This window comes from Empidonax traillii, unplaced genomic scaffold (genome assembly GCF_003031625.1).
Source record: "Empidonax traillii isolate 1590-97213 ecotype Southwest subspecies unplaced genomic scaffold, ASM303162v1 scaffold407:size753175, whole genome shotgun sequence".
Lineage (NCBI taxonomy): Eukaryota > Metazoa > Chordata > Aves > Passeriformes > Tyrannidae > Empidonax > Empidonax traillii.
Window position 1 is genome coordinate 502,929 of NW_020955600.1, and position 19,469 is coordinate 522,397.

A 19,469-nucleotide genomic window follows, 5' to 3' on the forward strand; every position below is an offset into this window, starting at 1 on the left:
GGTTGGTTTGGCCATAAAACTGCTAAGTGCATGCAGGGGTATCACTGTCTGGGCTCCAGAGAGTGAAAAGGGAGCAAAATGGGCAAATAACTCCAGAGCTGCAGGGTGGGAACTGAGAGCAACCCCAGCCCAAGGCGAGGACCTGGCTGACAAGCTACACAAGGAGCTGCCTGGCCTGGAGGACAACCGTGCTGCTATTCAAAAAATGTCACTTTAAGAAGTGGCTTAACTGTGCCTCTGGTCACCCCTGCTCCCACTGCAGCTGGAATTTAATCTTGCAGGAGCACATATCTCGTTGTGGAGTCACCTTGGCTCATTGTAGGACTCAAGTCCCCAGGAGGCAGCTGACTGCATTTTCAAAACACTCCTTCTTTACATATTTACACATCAAACACTGTCCAAGAAGCGGCGGGTTGCTGTGTTTTTGTTTTGTTTGATTAAATTCTTATTGAGAAAAGCTTCGAGAAAATAATGTCCTGAAGAATTTGGGAGGGAGGGAGCAAGGAGAAGGAACAATCCTAGCAAACAGCTGGTGGCTGAACATCTGAGCCAGCCAAGAAGGAGAAATGTGGGAGAAAAGAGTTATTCCAGGCTGGAGTGCAAAGCAGTTTCAGAACAAAACATAAACAACCCCCTCAGATCTATTTCTGGACAAGCAGGCTGTGTTTCATTCTCACCCTTGTCCAAGTCATCCATGTCCATCAGGATTCCTGCTGAGCTCTTTTGGAGCAGTCAGCGTGCTCTGGCCACCACATAGGGAGTGAGGAGTGTACTGAAGCATAAGTTAATTCCAAAATGGGATGAATAACCTCCTTCACCCTTTGCCTTTCTTCTTTGTCCCAAAGTTTCTCTCCTGTGCTCCCTCAAGGCTCTTCCAGCAAATACTGCTTTGGGTTCCAGCTGCTCCAGCCAACTGAAGTTACCTTCCCTCGCAGAGTCCTCAATCTCCCAAGCTCGTGTTGTATCCATAAGAAATGCAGGATTAAGTGCTAGAAATAGCCTTTACCACAGGCAGCAGAAATTCACTGGCTCCTGGTGAATTCCCTGTGTCCTGGAATAAGAGGGATGCAGGGGAATTCACGTGTGCATTGCCGTGTGCTTTGTTATGACAACGAGGCACTGGCTGCACCTCCACATGTTACCAGGGAGAAGCAGCTCCAGAGCTCCTAATGATGCACGTTGCCCCACTCTGCAGCCAGGTCAGCTCTTCATAGTTGGTTTAAAATCAAAGGCAAAGGCAGTTCTGTGCCTGACCTTCCTTGGCTTGAAGGGATGAGTTGACATCAAAGGAGCCCACAGTGACCTCGGTAAAAGCCAGTAAATATGTGGTGATCCATGTGAGCAAAACCCCATCGCCTCACCCGGACCCAGAGTAGTCTGGAGAGGGCAAAGAGCCTTGAGGACGAGGTTAATGCTTTTGGGCCCTGCCAGTTCAGACAAAAGCAGATCTTAGAGTGGTGGATCTCTGCTAAAGCCAGGGGAGGACAGAGGGGGGAGTGGCAGAGTCTCTGGTGTTGGAAGGGGCACTGAAATCTGAGTTGAACACTGCTGCAGTGTGAGAAACAAGGCTTTCCTTGGATTATCAGCGAAATCCAGCTGATGTTTGGGCTGAAGGACTGAGCCAGAGACAAGAACCAGGGCCACACAAAATGCCTTGCCTGCACACTGCGGTGTCCTGCCAGGGCTGGCCTTCCTTTGTGCATCCCATCCAGCTCCCGCACAGCTCCTTGGAGGATGAGCCACTCAGCAAAAGGCAAAATAGAAAATCCAATTTTCCACCTCCTGGGCCAGCCGAGCAAACTAGAAATCCCAAAATAAACCAGGGTCTGGCTCAATCCAACTGCTCTTCCAGTGTTTTCCTCCTCAAGCCCATGGCTTTGCTTTCCTCCTGGCTTCTGGCAGTGATGGCTGAGCTCAGTGCTCTGGATGCAGGACACTCAGCTGGGGAGAGCAAGGGCAAGGAGATCCAGCCTGTGTTTCCAGTCTCCTTTATCAGACACAGACAGGAGAGAAATAACTGACTTTTTCCAGGAGTTATATGAAAGAAAAGAAAAAGTGTAGCAGCACAAGGAGGCTGCAGAGGGCCCTTCCAGCACACTAATTAAGGACACAATCTGAAGAGCATCCCCCCTGACATCAGGCAGACCCTGCTCAGTCCCAGCTCCCCAGTCCAGCCCCGCTCAGCCTCGGGGCACTCCCAGGAGAGCCCCTAAAGAACAACTCAGATGAGCTATTTTCGTGTTGTTGGGAGTAGCCAAAGCAGTTTTAGGAAGAGGAAGGTGGGGGCCTGCTGGAGTTTGCCAGAAGAATCCAAGGCATTTGAGTCAGTTGTCTTTGCAGCAGCAATTTCTGTCTGACAGCCCCCAAAACCCCGAGTGGGGGCAGGTGGGGAAGTGGCAGCATGTGCTTCCCATGGTGTCCCTCAGCCAAGCCTGCAGGTATTAATGGGTGTTTTTCTCTTCTGGAAAGCAGGAAAAGGGGACAGAGACAAAAATCCTAGTAAACTGTCTGCTCTGTTTAAAATGAAGCAGTTCATTATTACACATTTGCTTTTGAACTCTGTTTAGCCACAACAAAATGTTGTGAGATGGGGAGAGACAGAAAGGGAAAACCCTTTTTTTTTCTTTTTTGTCCCAAAGCTTGGGTGCATCAGGGGTGAATGACAGCTCTGGGAGAGGTGGTACAGGACTGGAGAAGAGCTTTCTTCCTACTCAGGCAAGAGACACATCCAGAAGTGACAGTGCCAGGTCAGAAAAAAACAATACCAAGCTGCACTGCCATTTGAACAACAAAATGCCCTGTAGGGCAGGTCAAGTGCCCTGTGATTTTTGTTCGTATCTGTTCCTACGGGATCCACCTGCCCGGTTTGTCTCCCGTTGGCTCCCATCCCCTGGCATTCCCAGCCCACCACAGCGGATTACAATGGAGCAGCAGGGAATGTGTGCACTGGGGATTAGGCAGGAGAGCGATAATCGCTGCCCCTCCCTCTGTTCCTGGCCGTGGCGGTGACTCACAGAGATTCTGGCCGCTCATTCGTTCCGTCGTGGCATTTGCTTCCCCAGAGGTGCCGTGGGGACGGTGCTGCTCACCCACCTCACAGCAGCCCTGGCTGCAGAGCTATGGGAAATAAAACAGCAGCCAGAACCAGCCCAGAACAAGCTCTCAGAGAAAATCAGTGGGGTCAAACACAATGTCGTGGTCAGTCTGAAACAAAAGTTGTGTTTTAAGGTCATTTTACTCATTTTCTCTTCCCTTCCCTTCCCTTTCCAGAAAAGACAGACAGAAAACCCTCACCAAACTCCAGAGATCACTTTTGAGCCAAGCCCAGACAACTTTCTCTTTCTGGGATTTGTTTTCCCTTTCCCTCCTGTTTGCCCAGTCCCAGTCTGCATTAATAACATCCCTCTCTGCCTTACAGAATATTCACCTGGCTCCACTTGCAGAGCTTGTGTTTCCATTAAGTGCCGCAGGAACATCAGATGAGAGACTCTGAAGTGCAAATATTTTTTGCTTTTGGGAAAGGATAAATAGCAAACCAGTTGCCACTGTATCAATGGTTTTAACGAAGCCCCATGTCCAGCAAAGTACCTAAGGCTGAGACTTATGTTCCACTGGCCATTCTGTGCTATTTTAATGATGTGCTTCATAAGAAAACATTTTTTGAAGCCTGGTTTAAACGGTAGAGGGGAAGGCACATAAATGGCAGTTCTGTGAGAGGTCGCTGAGAGTAAAGCAAAGTTTCCCTAAAAAAGGCAGAGAAACTTTCTCTGTATTTGGATGCTCCTCTGGGTGACAGGTGTACCACCCCTCAGAGCACCTGCACTGAATGTAGAGGGAGTAACGTCAGAGGGTTAAATGTCCTAATCCTTGCCCATATTATTTGTTCCTAATGCCACAAAGTAGAGATAACACCAGAAAGTAAGGTGAGATTTGCATAATGCTGATCAATTTGAAAGGCACAGTAAACAGAACTGCTTTTTGATTGCATTTCCCAGCGCAGCAGCAGCAGCAAAGTGTTTAGTTATTCAGGTCAGCTCTCACACCAGCAATTGCACCTCCGCAAAGCGAGCTGGGGATACAGTCACACTTGGAGCCAGGGAGGGAGAAAAGCCATTTCTTTGGATACATTTAAAGCCATCTGCACATCGCGCCTTCCTCAGGCAGCCAGGCAGCAGAAAGCTTTTAAGGTTGGTTTGGCTTCTGCTTGAGAAAATCCAGCCTGGGAGGGTGATGGCCAAGGGGATGAGATGGGAGGCTGGGAGGGAGCAGCAGATCCCTGTGCAGGGGGAGTGGAAAGCCAAGGAAGAGGCTAGCAAAGGATATTTGGATCAGGAGGGAAGTGTGAGGGAGGATCTGCTCTGGCAGTTCAGCACCACTGGAGCAGGTGCTGCTGGCTGGGACAAGGATCCACAGGGAGGTGACCCAAGGTGAGGGTGGCAGAGGGGGCAGGTCAGGCTCGGCACAGTCCCAGAGCTCCGAGGATGCAGGAGGACCCTGCTCTGCAGTTCCTGGAGGAGGGAAGGAGCAGTGGGAACAAGGGCTGTGCAGAGGTGCTTTCCTTGATTACCCACCTCCTGTTCTGCCAGTAGTGCCATGCCTGTGAAATCACCAAGCACGGAACTAAATCACTCAATCACAGAAGCACAGAATGGCTGGGTTGGAGGGACCTCTGGAGACCCTCCAGTCCTACAGCTCCCTGCTCCCAACAGCTCCTTCTCTTCTGCATGCTGAAAACCCAGGTATAGGTGTGTTAATGAAATCCACACTTTGGATGCAACAAGAAATGCCCTTGGATTTGGCATTGCTCACAAGTGGATTTGTACCCCAAGCCTTCCCCACACCTGGACTCGAGCAGGGATGAGCTCGTGGAAAATCCACTGTGCTGCTTAGTGGGCAAAGGGGAAAGAGCAAAGCACTGTCTGGAGGAGGGAGAGTTGCCTGAGAAGCACACTGCTATGTGCACTCTCAGTAATCCCAGGCTTTGGGCTCAAAACTCCTCAGCAGGCTGATGTGGAAAGTGCTGCCAACCCGCTGAGCAACCACCCAGTCTGAGCCAGTCTAAAAGGCCAGTCCTACCACAGAGCCCCATTAATGTGTTCCATCACTGAGGGAGGCAACTCCTGGAAATAGGATTTGGCCCAGCATTGAGCAAAGGGAATTGAAAAGCTTCAGGATGGCACAACAGGAGGTAGAACGGCCATGACAGTGAGCAAAGTTTGGGAAGTTCTCATCCCAAGAAATATCCCTCATCCAAGCCCTCTGCATTCCCCACCACAAACCAACAGGGCCAACACCCCCCTGGCACAGAGGAGGCACGTTCAGGGTTGTGGAAGAGCCTCATCCTCACTGTGTTCAGCTGCAGTTCAGAGTCACTTGCAGAGTGCCACCCACCTCCATCCCAACCTGCAGGGGGAAGGGAGACACCAAGGAACTGCCTCAATCTCTGCGTGTCGTGCCCATAATTAGCTATGACCCCTCACTGACTGTGTTACAAAGAACAGATGGGGAGGCACTTTTAGCCAACCCCTCAAATTTTAAGAAAATAATTGCTTAAACTTCATAAATAATGATTATTTCAATTGATGAATCATTTTGATTCATTTTAGGTCTCGAGTCATATTTAATAGTGCTGTGCAGTAAAGTAATTTGTCACTCCTGTATGTTCTTGTTAGAATTGGATCAAGTTAAAATTATGATTTCTTTTTTAGAAGGACAATTTAAATAACAGTCAACCAAGAATACAGAAAAATCTCCTGATACTGAAAGACTGTGATCAACCCTTGTGCCCCCATGCTCTTCCACACACACAAATCCACACAGTCTCCCTCCCTAAGTGTGTAAGCCTTTGTTCTTACAGCCCAGAAACATAACACTTGAGTAACCTTTCACACTGAACTCAGAGTCTCTTTCTCCAAGTGAAAATCATGCTTTTGAGTGCAGTCCAGAAATGCCAAACACAGGATTTGAGACTGAAAAGAAAAAATGTCCGAGATAATGAAAAATGTACTTCTCTCTCTGGGGAGCTTTACAGAATTAGTTTTATGATCAGAAATAATTTTATGGTGGGAAATGAGATGCCAGTTACAAGGAATTTCAACGTTTTCCTGAGAATTGCTCAAGAATCTCCAAGCACTTGGTCAGCAGAACGTCGTGTGAGCCAGAGCGATGCGGTTCAGGAAACACTGTGTGTGTGTCACAGAGGGGCAGGACAGTGTGAGAGACCCTCACCCTGGGCTCAAGTCTCCCCTGTCTGCTCCCTTCTCCATCTTCTCCTTCAGAGACAGATAGTCCCTCTCCCTGGAGGAGCAAAGGAGTGAGGAGGGGAGGTTTGGAGCCTCATAGCACATCATGTGTGGGGGAAACGAGACCCAACCAAAGGGGATCAAAAAAGCAGAAGGGAACACAAGAGCCACACCAAACATGGGCTGTCATTTGGGTTTCTGAGGGGAAAGGTTAATCAGGACCTAATGAAGGTTCTTTAAAGCAGATAATGTTTTATTACGGCATGGGGTATGGCTGACCCAGCTCCAGTCAGTGCTCCTTCCCTGTGGTGGAGAAGGAAATGCTGATGGGTTTTCACACAGTGATGAGGTCAGAAGATCTTTCAGAGTCTGACCATGAGAGATGGAAAGCGAGGATCCCACCAAGACATGGGATCAGCCTGGTCAGTCCTCTCGAAAGAGTAAAGGGGTGGAAAGGAAAAAAAGCTATTAAAAAAAAGAGGGGAAGGGCTCAAGATTGATGAGGTGGGCAGTAGCTCATATTTACATATCTTGGGTCTCCTTGACAGCAGAAGAAATAAGTTAACCCAAAAAATAGAAATCTAATCTGCATTCACTTCCCAAGTTGTCAAAAGGCCTCGGTGCAGAGCAGCCACACTTGGCTGCACTGGGGTGTCCCAAGGAGGACCCCGACCAATAAATCTGTTTGATTTCCTGTTATGAGAAGCAGACAAAGAGATACGGTGAGGGATGGGCAGAGCTGTCTGCATAAGGGAAGAGCCTGTGCTCTCACCCCAAACTCCAACCCACCCTGTGCGAGGTTAGGAAAAGTTCAGTTCACTTTGGGGGTTTTTTAGCGTTATTTCTCCTCTCCGTGTGTTCCTGTGGGAGCTGGAAGGAGAGGGGACCAAGCCTTTCTTTCCTGCTGGCAACAAGCAGCCCTCAAAGTGTCACACTAAAGTCTGTTCTTGAGAGATTTCCAGTCCAAGGGTGTGATCTTGCAACCCCTCCAGATGTGAATAATGCCATGACATTTTTAATGGGTTTGCTGCTGGTGAGAATTCCTTGGCATTACTCTGTGAGTGTTTTCTCCACGCCACTTCTTCCTTGCTTTCTTCTCCCCTTCGTCCAGAGCACGTTACACATAAACAGAAAAGGAAGGCAAAGATTTCGGATCAAAAAGACTGTTTTTGCCAACCCCTGAGGGCCTGCACAATGGTAACAGCACTGCAGAGCAGCAGCTGCTTGATAAGGTTCCTCTCAGGAGTACATGCCCACAGTACATGGACTCACACCCTGATCCTGCAGTGCCTGACTAGTAGGTGTTTCATGGCGTAACTTTTCCAGGATACAGCAGGTCCACAACAACATTTGAGGGTGATTAGGATGAACGTGGTAGCATTGCAGTTCTGAAATAGCATGGCCAACACCCACATTTCTGCAGATGAATGCTCCCAGTAGTACTGCTGGGAATTCCCCCAGCACATCAAGAGCCTCATCAGATCACCACTTCTCCCAGCCAAAGGTTTCAAAACTCTTTATGGAAACAGGACCAGGATCGTGACCGTGGAAGTAAATTTGCTCATTTGCATTTTTTTGTGGTGTGTTGTGTTTTTTCCTGTAGAGAGACCCAAAATCTACGAAAAGGAAACTGATTTTGATAAGATCGTGCGGGTGGAATTAGGAAGTAAAGACAAGATCCATTGCACTGCAAGTGGGAATCCTGAGCCCAGGATCGAGTGGAAGTGGCAGCCCTGCAGCCTCACAGACTCAGTGTAAGTGACACTCCGAAGGGTGAACATGTTCCAGAATGGTAGTTCCAAGTCACTGTTTCTTTCCACCACGTCTTATTTCTGTTGGTTAAAACCCCAAGCAGTGATTCCCCATTTAAGATCTCCAGGGGTATGAGCCCAACTTATGTCTGGTGTGTATGTTCTTCTTGACTTACAGGCACCTTGTATATTATCTGAACTGTGTGAAGTAAGTTTAAAGTGACCACTTCAACTCTTCTCTGCAATGAGAGGGCTGAAGGCAGGTTTTCCACCCATAAAAAAAATAAGGCAGGTCTAGAAAGCAAGAGAGAAAAGTGTCAGATAGTTCCTTACATTGTCACCAGTCCAGTGCTGTTCCAAGTGCAATGAGACAGCCATGACTCAGGGAGAAAGCACGCAGAAGCTGCTTTCCCAGGCTCTCTGCTGCAGCAGTCCCAGTGGTGTTGGGTGATCCACTCTCAGGTTGGGTCTAAAGAGGGACCTTGTGTCCCTCTCCAGGGCAGTATCCCGGTACCTCAGCCAGGGAGTTCCACTGCTCCCATGGCAATAAGGAGCCAAGATTTGCTGGCTTAGGTCAGGCTGTTGGCACTGCAGGGCAGCAACAGGAGCTGCTGCTTCAGGGAGTTCAACCAGAGCAGAATGGAAACACCACATGGAAACAGGTTCTGCATTCCGTAGGAAGGCCACAGAGATGACCTGAGATCTTTTCCAGGCCTTTCTGTGTAGGGAGAGAGAATTGGTCATGAATGCTGAACTGAGCCAGACTCAAACCAGTGACCTGTTGGCAAAGGACCTCATATAACCCTTGTTCCAGCTCTGCCTCTCTGATCTTATCAATCTAAATACAATTGCAGAGTGGCTCTACCTCTCCTGGCCCCTGGGGCAGCCTTATCTTTCGCCAGCAGAAGCTGGAGGAGGATTCCTGTGGGAAATGACACAGACCCCGTTTCCTTCTGTTGTCTCACTTCCTCTCTCTCTCTCTCTTTCTCTTCCCCCTCCTCTGCCTCACCAGTGCACTTTGAATCCCAAAACACCATCATTGTTCCTTAGAGCTGTGATGTGATTGACTTCCTCCGGGTTTTTTCCCTTCATCCTCAGGACAGGATTGTGCCTTGCAGGAAGTCACTCAAGACATCTAATTAGGCTCTTTTGAGAGCTATAAACCCTCCCTTGACCCAGGGAGTTGCCCAAGTGTCTTGTGTGGCTTTGACCAAGGCAGGGCTGATTTATGGGTTCGTTTCCTGCAGGATCAGCCCTTGGTCAGCACTTACAGATGTCGAGATTCATTTTACCTCCCGTAACCCTGCGGTGGGCTCAGAGCCTTTGCACCTCTAAGCATGAGAAAACCTGTGTCTGCTCAGTTCTTCCGAGTTAAGGAAGACAGAAAAGCCCTTTGCCTGGGATGGTGCCCATGTGCCTTTCCACATGATGTTCCATACGCTGCTCTTTGTCCATATTCCAGAATGAAGATTGATAACTGGCACAAATGTGCTGTCTACTGGGGAATGGGCAACATTAAAGGAGCCTTCTGCTGTCATTATCCCAGTATTTATCCACTCTACTCCCTCCGCCCACACTTCCTGTTGGAAAGCTGAGCAGACAGACCCAGCAACAATCACCTCCCCGCAGTTCTGAGTGACTGGCATTTTGAATTTGGAAATATAACTCATATTAGCCAGATTAAACTCACATGATTTAATTATTTACCCAGTATTTTCCACTTCCAACCTTTGGAAAGTTTGGGGAGTTCCTATTTGGTCATATGCTGATCTTTGTCTACCTCTGTCAAGGTGGTTTGTAAATAGTTTTGAGATGCTGTAATGAAGGGATACAGTAGTTTCACAGAGTGACAGCAGACTTCTGGGAGTTTTTCAAGACTGAAGACTGTTGTCTAAGACTGACAATCTTCTCAGCACACCTCCCTGGTTATCTGTGGTGTGTCTTGTTCTTGAACACCATCTCTGCTCCTCTCCCTGCAGGTGCAAACCCGAGGGGCAGAGAGTGGTGGTTCGGGAGAACGTGGTCACAGGCAACAAGATCAGAAGTATTGAGAACATGCCCATGAAGCACGGGGATAAAACAAAGGTATGTGTGGGATGCAGTCTGAGCCATGATGTCATGGGATGCCATGGGATCCAGGGCTGCTCCCAGGGCTCTGTGCTCACATGCAGCTCTGTCCTGGAGCTCTGTCCCGTGGTTCCCAAGCTGCTGTGGGTTATTAGCATGCTTTGAATTCCCCAGTTCTGGGATCATTTCACTGCTTATAAACACCAGAATTCTGGGAATGATGTCACACGGCCTGTTTCAAACTCTCCAAAGAGTTTTGGGTCAAAACCCTCTGTGTCTCCCTCAGTCTTGAGAAGTGTAAGAGCAGTTCAGTGCGAGGGGTCCTGTGAAGTGAGCACAGATAAGGACCCTGAGACACTTAGAGAGCACTTTGTCCTGCCCAGCTTTGCCTCCTCCCAGCAGCAGGAGCAGAACAGTGGTGTGATGTGAGAGGCCTGCAGTGGCCAGAGCTAACTAGTCTTGTTCTCAGGGTGTGCAGGTACCTGCAGGCCCTGCCTGCCTCAGCTGGAGTTGTCCACGTTTCCTCACCCATCTGGGCTGCCAGCCATGTTACTGGCTCCATGAAGGTGGGAAGGCCTTCCTTCTCCCCTTCCCTGCCTGCTCCCCCTTCCACCAGCACTGGGATCACTCTTCCTGTGTAAGCTGCAGAGATCCCAGCCAGGAATTACCTCTTCAGTGCCTCCTGGGTACCTGTGGTGGTGCTGAGTGGTGTTTAGACTTGTCCATGCTGACCCTTGGGAAGCTGCTGAGTTGTTCCACTGGGGCTTCCCATCACAGCCTCCTGGCTCTGCTGTGCTCTGGCTTGGACAGTTGATTCACCTGTTGGACTTACAGAAGCTTGTGGCTTCAGGAGTGGGTTTGCAGGTACAGGTTTTGAGGTGGATGGTCCAGATGGTCTAATCCTGCAAGGTGCTGGATGATGCAACTTATGTCCTGGTACATCTTTAAGCAGAGGATGATTCTTGAGTTACTCCCATGCCTAAAGTTGAGCACAAAGCTAAAGTGCTCTTCTGGATTAGGTCCAGACTAAATCAGCATCTGGCAGGACCAGGGCCTTAGCCATCTGCTCTTTCTCATGGAGACTTTCCAGTTCTAAACATAATCTGAAAACATGGAGGCTGGGCTGGGAAGGAGAAAATCACTGTTCGCCTTTCATTTCCGAGTTTTTCCATTGCTGGAAGATATTTATAAGTTGGATTAATTTAGATGGCATAGTGCCCCTTAAGCTCTGGTTTCCATATATTCTGTAAGAATTTTAGATCCCTACAAAGTACTAATTACTTACAGAAATGGAGGTCAGCAACATGTGTACCTACAAAGTTTTGTCCTTTTCTAAGACTTTCTGGTTGCTGCATGGGCTGACAAGAGCTTTGTGGCTCTCCTGGCTACTGTTTCCCTCCACACATATCTCTATATACAGTCTGTCAGAATATATGATCTGGTGTCCCAGAGCTTAGTTCGTGTCTGATGATTAGTCTTCAAGTTATATTAGTCCCCACAGAAAAGAGTTTTCACAGTTGCTCTGACTCAAAATATCTCTTGGTTGCTGAATTGTCCTGCTTTGTGGAAGTGAGGAACACAAGGGAACATCCATCCAAGGTCCCCACGCAGTCCTCAAAGGTGTCCTTGTCCCCAGGAGCTTGGGGCACTCTGAGTGCCACCAACAGCCCCGAGGCTGCTCCTTGCACAGCATCTCAGCTCTTTCTGCACACCCCAGACATCCTGAATTGTTCGGTTTTAGACATGCTCCACGGGGGTTGTAGCTCACCCTACAACCCTTTAACTTCAGCTTTTACGTATTTCAGTATTAAAGTTACGAGCCCCGCAATTTTACACTTTATAGTATGTTCATTGTTTTCATCTCCTGCTGATCCACTGGCTGAAAACACAGTCTGAGGTGTTTCCTAATGATTTTTATGTCCTGATTAAGATTTATGCAAATTAATATAATTAGATTATGACTGAATATAATTAGATATATGAACCTCAGGTTTCAGCACTTGGTGCAAGTAATTCATCAGCATTGACTGGGCAGATAAAATAATGGAGATGCTGGAGTGTGACTGAGCAGGGCTTTCATGGACTGTGTTATGAAGCTGGGATTAGCTGAGCTTGGTGATTTGCCTGTGGGGTTTGAGCCTGTCAATGAATGCTAGATCATGCAGCAGAAGCTGGAATTCACCTGATCCCTAGGATTCCTCAGCATCCCCAGAGTTCACCCTCCAAGAGCTGCAGCAACACTTGCTGGTTCAGCATGAAAACATGCATTAACTGTCTAGAGCTGATAAAAACATGGGAACAACTGCCCTGGGATTACCAGATCCAGAAGCTTTCTCAAAGCAAGCTGGCAAAGCAGCAAGCACACATTTTTCCAGCAAACCCCTGGTGTTTGATGTGCTCTTTGATCACATGAAGATCTTCAGACAACTCTTGACAGGAGTTGCGTGTAAAATTGAGCTGTCTTGTCATCATCATCTTAACGATGATTCCATTATTATTCCATAGATAGAGAAGTGAATTTCACCTCCTTCCCTCCTTCCAAAGGCTGAGCCTCATCCCTAAGGAAAAGCATGTGGTTATGGTTAAGGGTATAATGGACTTCACTGAAGTTTTGGTCAAATGGCTGAGGCCGCTGCACTGTGTTTGAGTCATTTTCCCAGTGGTTTTGAGTCAATATTGAACTTTTCCCTTTGGTATTTAAAGCCCCATGTACCTCCCTCTGAATCCTGCTTTTTCCAACCAGGTGAAACACCTGTGATTGCAGGAACGGCCTGAATTTCCTCTTCAAGTCACAAGGAGTTAGGTTACTATTTTGTTTTCTTTCCTGTTAGCAAAATAACACCCTGGCCTGAGCTTGGGAGAAGAGGAGCCAGCAGAGGAGAACAGCAAGGCTCATCCATAATTCAGTCCTCACTGGGGGGTTCTTTTCATCTCTCTTCTCCCTTTCATGTAGATGTGAGAGAGTGGCCTGGCCACGGGGGTGTTTCTGCAACCACTTGAGAAAACTGACCCAAAAATGCCAGTTTTAGACCTCTTGGAGGAACAGAAAGGCTACACTGAGCAGTGGGGTGTGTTTGGTGCACAGTGTGTGAGCAGCTCAGCCAGGGGGATTAAACCTGTCCCCATGTGGGTGCCCAGTGTCAGTGAGCTCCACCAGGCCTGTCCAGCAGTGCCTGGCAGGGAAGGTGAACAGGCACAGGAGGGGTTTGGAACATGGAATCCACTCCCTGGGAGAGCAGCCCAGATGTTTCAGGCACTACCCAAGCACAGGACAACACGGATTGCACCACACTGTCCTGACAGGCCTTGTGAGAGCCTGGTGAGCAGCAAGGACATCAGAAATGGCCCTGTGTCTTCCCTGCCCTCCTAAATTCCTTCCTGCAGTCACAGGCTGTGAGGAAGATGCAGGGGGTGGTCACTGCTCAGTCCTGGTCAGGACCTTCCCACCAATCCCAGGGCCAGAGGGTGATCTGCCCATCTGTACTAGAGATAAAGAAATGCCATTTCCTCCAGAGGCACCTCAAGCCTCCAGTTTCCCCAGTTTCCAGCCCAGTCCAGCACCTTTCCTGCTGCACTCTCTGAAGAGGCTTGTTCTCCTTGCACAGGGAGAGAAACACCCACTGCCCGAGACAGGAGCAAACATGGAAGGTCTCAGCTGGCTCACAGGCTTCTCTTACCACTCAGCCTCAGTCCATCCTTTAGCATGTTTTGAATGAATGAACCAACATCATGGATCAGAATTGTCAGGCTATGCAAACAAGTGTTATTCTGTGCCATTCAAGTAGATGGATTGGGAGTTAGTTGAATATTTTCTTCGCGGGGTCTCTGCTGAAGTTCCTGTAATTCCGTCTCCCTCTCGCACCTCCAGCCCAGCTCTTCCAGAGTCAGACAGCTGAGAAGTTTTCCACCCACGTTTTGCACTCCTCATTTTCACCCACGCAGAGCTAACGAAGTGAAAGAGAAAGAACTGTTAACTACAGCTGTTGGAGGGAGGGATTAGACAAAGGAAAGAGAAAGCAAGGAGCAACGAGATACGTTAATTCATGCTGGCTCCAGCTTAAGAAAAGGTCTTGTTGCTCTGTCCTTACTACAAGATGTCTTAAAACACTCAGGGTACATGGCTGTGGAATGTTATTTGGCTGCTTCTAAAGTAATTTCTTTTTATCAGCTCTGGAATATTACAGTGCAGGACATACGGACTTTATTGAACTATTCCATTAGGAGTTTTCCCAGCAGCAGTGTCTATTTACTCATCATAGCTGTTCTTCAGAGCTCAGTCATTTTATTCCTTTTCTTACTGAGTTTTAAACTTAGTCTATTCTTTCATAGTCATTATTTATTAGCTAATAATGCCCTCTTTGGGCTCGCAGTATTGGGTGGCCTTTAGGTTAAGTCATAGGAAATGGAGCCCTTTACTTGCAAATCCAGTCACAGGCTGGGATGTGTGGTGTTTGGTATGCAGTGAACTCCCAGGATCTCATCCAGCTCCCACTGGGAAGATGTCTAGACATGCCATGCCAATAATTTGTTATTAATTACCATTGGTCCCAGCGCCGTCTGCACAGGAGCCGAGGATGGAGCAGCCTCACGGTTTGTGCTCCACTCGTGGCTGGAGTTCATTGGCAGGGCTTTGATGTGTCATTGAGCCTGAACTGCTCTTGGCCAGGACAGGGAGCAGAAGGTAAAGTAGAAAATGCAGATTTCCAGGCTGTAAACAGTTCATGAATTTTCACTGCAGGGACACTGAGTTGCCAGGCAGTTGCAGGTTTATCCTCAGCAGGAGCTCAGGGCTCTGTCTGGGAGTGAAGGCTCCGAGCAGAAGGCAAGGGAAGCAGCTGGGGTGTGAGCCCTGCTTTGAATCACAGGATCACAGGAGGGTTTGGGTAGGAAGGACCTTAGAGCCCACCCAGTCCCACCCATGCCATGGGCAGGGACACCATCCACTGGCCAAGGTTGCTCCAGCCTGGCCTTGGACTCTTCCAGGGCTGGGGCAGCCACAGCTTCTCTGCCCAACCTGTGCCAGGGCCTGCCCACCCTCACAGCCAACAATTCCTTCCCAATATCCCATCCGTCCCTGCCCTCTGGCACTGGGAAGCCATTCCCTGTGTCCTGTCCCTCCATCCCTTGTCCCCAGTCCCTCTCCAGCTCTCCTGGAGCCCCTTTAGCCCTGCAAGGGGCTCTCAGGTCTCCCTGGATCCTTCTCTTCTTCAGGGGAACACCCCCAGCTGTCCCAGCCTGGCTCCAGAGCAGAGGGATCCAGTCCTTGGAGCAGCTCTGTGGCCACTTCTGGACTCACTCCCTGTCTCAGACTTCTATCCTGGCTCTGATTCCAGGAACAGAAAATACTTCACCAGGTGCATGGACTGAGCACACAGAGAGGATTATACCCTCAGAATTTTTTCCACTCCATGCTAAAGGTCCCCAAATGCTGGGGCTGTGCCACTGCAGAGAGGAGTCCATGCCAACAATTCTCACTGCTAATAGTGGGAAAAGATCCCTATGTTTGGCTACTCAAGTTCAAACCACTTTTTCATTAGAGATGGCATTTAGAAGAATGAAATCCTTTTTCCCAACCTGCCACTATGACCAAGTGCACACAAATTTCAAATTTCAACTGCCAAATCGTGAGCACTGTGAACACTGTGGGGCGTAACATCTGGGTTAATAGAGGTTACTTTGGCATCTCCTTGGTTCACTTCAAAGGGGTCTCCTTGATTTACAGGTGCTTCAAAAAGCAGAGACCACTGCTGGTGGCTTAGGAGTGCTTTTCATGTTGCTTTTGGTGGAAGATAAAACTGTGTTGTCTTATAGAGAGGGAAGGAGGCTTTGGATGCTCTTTAGTGTAGTCTGTTAGTGTAGCACCTCTGTTGAGAACCAACCAGGGTGAGGTTAGTTTGGCAACTGAGAACTTCACTTCAGATGCTGGAAAGATAATGGGACTCCCAGTCTCAGGGACTGACCCAAGAGCACACAGCTAGAGTAAAATGTTGATACATAATGATCTCGAGATCATTCTATAATAATTGAAACAATTGTAATTAATTCTTGTAATAATTCTTATTGCAAGAAAATCACTCAAAATCCTGGATTTCCAGCTCTGAAATCACCTATAGATCTCTGCTGGATGCTGCTGGTTCAAAAATCACACTTTGGAGGACTGTTAGATGTAAGACAAGTCAGTCAAATAACTTGCCTTGTTGATCAGGTGTGTAACACACTGCTGTCCTAGAGCATAACAGTGATTTGAGCAAACAAACAAGAAAATTCTTTCTTGCTTTTACTCAGTAGTTTTTTCCCAAGAATTTGTCCCCAGATTGTTTCCCACCATCTTTTTCACCTTCATATCTAGACACAACTGAGATTAGCTATGATGAGGTCTCAGTATAGCTATCTGCTCTTTTTTTTTTTTCCCCACTACCCTGCCAGACTTTTCCTGAGTTATGGGTTGGAGACATCAACATCTGTGTGTGTGTTCATGAGCATTTACCTCTGGGCCACAGCTTGAGGCATTGCATCAGTGTTTAGAAGAACCACAGTGTCACCCCTAACACTTTGGACATTTTCCAAAATGGATATTTTATGCTTTTGACTGGCTCTACAGTATTATCCTCCACTTCCCATCTAGAGCTGTCACTTAGAAAGACTAATCACTATTAAAGAGCTGCCCAAATTTATCCCTTTCCATCCTCAGCACGTACATTTATATTGGCTTTTTCTATTCCCAGACCTAAAATTCTCAGATCCAGCAATCATGAGAAGAAAGATCTTGGTCCTGATTCAGCAGTAATTCCACAGGCAGTGTCTGCTGCTCAAAGTCAGGGTAGAGCTCTGAACATGTGCTTGTTAACAGCCCATGGCATCAGGCCCAGGGCTACAGGAACAGCAACGGGAGGAGGAGCAGACGCTTCTCTGGGTGATTTTATATCTAAGTTACAGCTATTTTCACATCATAAATCACCCAGAACTGCACAGCTCTTTCTTTGGTGGACACCAGAGGGAGCTGGGTTTACTGGGCTCCTGTTTTCCCATGAAAAGTGGAGACTTTTCAACTTACCTGTTATTCTGCTGAAAATGTTCCCCGTTAGAATGTAAAATGCACGTGGGATCAAACCCTTTGAAACTCATTTCCCTGCAGGATTTAAAGTGCCAGAGCTCAGCAAATCTTAAATAACTCTGAAAATACAATCCACACAGCTACAGACACACTCATGATGCAGCTTTATGAGGGGTAAAGGAATGTCATGTGTGAGTTTAGTTTAGGATATTAAAAAGAAAGTCCAGAGATGCTTTTGTTCACTTCAAAGCGCTCTCTGGAGATAAGGACAAAGGGCCAGAGGGTGTTATAAGTTTTGATTCTCAAAGGCCTTAGAAAGGATGGCAAAGAAAGTGATATTTGTTCCAAATGTGAGGGCTTAGAGTTCCTCAGGTGAATGGCTGCAGGGGAAGCAGAATCATCTTGCAAGAACATCTCTGTCTTGCTGGGTAGCCTCTGCTTTCTTGCTACCAGCCCGAAGGAACATGAGGAATGAATAAAGCGCAGTCTGTGGGTAGTCCTGTATGAGCCTGTGATGCTGCGGGGACAGGGACAGGGCAGTGCCACAGGGCTGCCTCTCATTAAGGGGACCCTACACAGAAGGAGAGACTTGGGATGTTTAAGGAACACAAATTCTTAAGGATGTGTGTGAGTTCAGCCCCGTGAGTAACAGGAACACTTCCTTTTTCTGTGTGGTGAAGCTCAGGACAAGTGTTCCTTCCTTCATGATCCTCCCTTTCTGCATTTGCCAAGTGTCACCAGCAGCTTCTCCAGAGCTTCCTTCCTTCCTGCACAGCTCCTGGCACAGCTCTGAGGAAGGGTCATGGAATCAAGGAGCTTCCAAGCACAGGCTGCAAGAGTGAGCTGGGGACCAAGGGGGCCACATCCTTCCCTCTCCTCTCTGGGGTTACAGTGAAGCAAAGCAAAATCCTGCAAGATTCTTTGTGCCACATCCATATGAATACCTGCTTCCCATGCAAATGTGGATGTTGTCACCCATGTAACCCATAACTGAGGAGCAGAAAGGATGGGGGGCTGCATTTGGATGAATCCTCCAGGACCTTCTCTTCAGCTTTTTGCTGATGTTGTCACACAAGAACCTTGGCCTTGTCTCAGAGGAGAACCCTGTTTTTCATGGGTGTGACAGGAAAAAAAAGAAGTTTAGGATTGAGGAGGGAAGCAAGTTAGCTGGGCTGAGGTGATGTGAGATGATGAGAGATCAAAAACCTAATAGAGGCAAGTGTGTCCGTGACCTTCACCCAATACTAGAAACAACTTTCTTAGCAGTTTCTGTGCTGTAACACTCCTCTGCCAGGCCTTCCCCACATTCACAGCCTTTTCTTGCCTCCTCCTTGCTTGGCAGATTGTGAGCACCCTCACCATGGAGAACAGCAGTGCCTCAGGGATCTATTACTGCGTGGCTTCCAACAAGGTTGGCGAGGAGGAGAGGAGCGTCGAGTTCTACGTGTCAGGTAACAGCACACACACACACAGAGCACATGATGATGGTCTCATTCACCTCCAAGTTTTAAAGGGCTGGTCAGTGCTCCTTAAAACCCTTGGGAGTCCCTGCCTGTGGTGTTTTTGGAGCACTCCCAGGCTGCTCAAGGCTGGGTCCTGCACAACTCAGACATGTCCGGCATCAGCCCCGATGCCCCTTTTGCCCTTCCCAGCTGCAGCCGCAGCCCTGAGTCTCAGAGCAACACTCGTGACATTTGAGCTCTGTCCTCACTAAACCTCCAGCAAAGCTGAGCCTCTGGAGCCTTCCAAAGGCCTGGAGCCTCTCCCTGACTTGGTTAGTCTCCAGTTAAGTCAGCAGACACAGCAAAGGTGAGCAAGGCCAGTGTCCACCCCGGTGCAGGACTGGTATTGCTGTGACATTGGATCCCTGCCTGGGCAATCAGCCTCTCCAGTGCCCTTCCTGCAGGGAGGAGGTGGACACGCTGGTTTTCCAAAGAACACAAATCCAAACAAATATCTGCTTAACCTTTCAACACAGGAATTCTTTGGTAGTGAGATCAAGACCTACATAATGTTTTTAGGAGAGAGGGGAGTTTAAAAAGAGAGGAGAGTCCAGGGACAGCCTTGTTCAAGTGCTTACCCAGAACAAACTGAAACTTTTCTGTGCTCACTTTCTGGATGAGTGGATATTGGCTGGTAGAATTTGCATCAAAATAACAATTTTTAGAACAAAGAGTGCAGAAGTGTCCTGGAAAGTAAATGGCTGGTTCTCACTGCTTGGTTCCTTCTCCATGAAGCAAGTTGTGAGGGCAAAGCTCACCACGGGCAGGGCCCTGCTCTCCTCTGCCCCTCTTGCCTCCTGTGTTGTTTGACTCCCCCTGCAATTCATGACATTTCAAGTCACTCTGACTAAAA

General features: G+C 48.2%; 1 protein-coding gene across 3 annotated transcripts in view; it reads left to right on the forward strand.

Annotated features, from left to right (window-relative positions):
* The window catches only part of LOC114062430 (vascular endothelial growth factor receptor kdr-like), a 122,363-nt gene that overhangs the window by 63,163 nt on the left and 39,731 nt on the right, over window positions 1-19,469 (forward strand). For all 3 annotated transcript variants that reach the window (XM_027893813.1, XM_027893815.1, XM_027893814.1), the window contains exons 10-12: window positions 7,846-7,996; window positions 9,973-10,078; window positions 18,457-18,565. In XM_027893813.1, coding sequence (XP_027749614.1) covers window positions 7,846-7,996; window positions 9,973-10,078; window positions 18,457-18,565 — 366 coding nt within the window. The remainder of the gene's footprint in view (window positions 1-7,845; window positions 7,997-9,972; window positions 10,079-18,456; window positions 18,566-19,469) is intronic.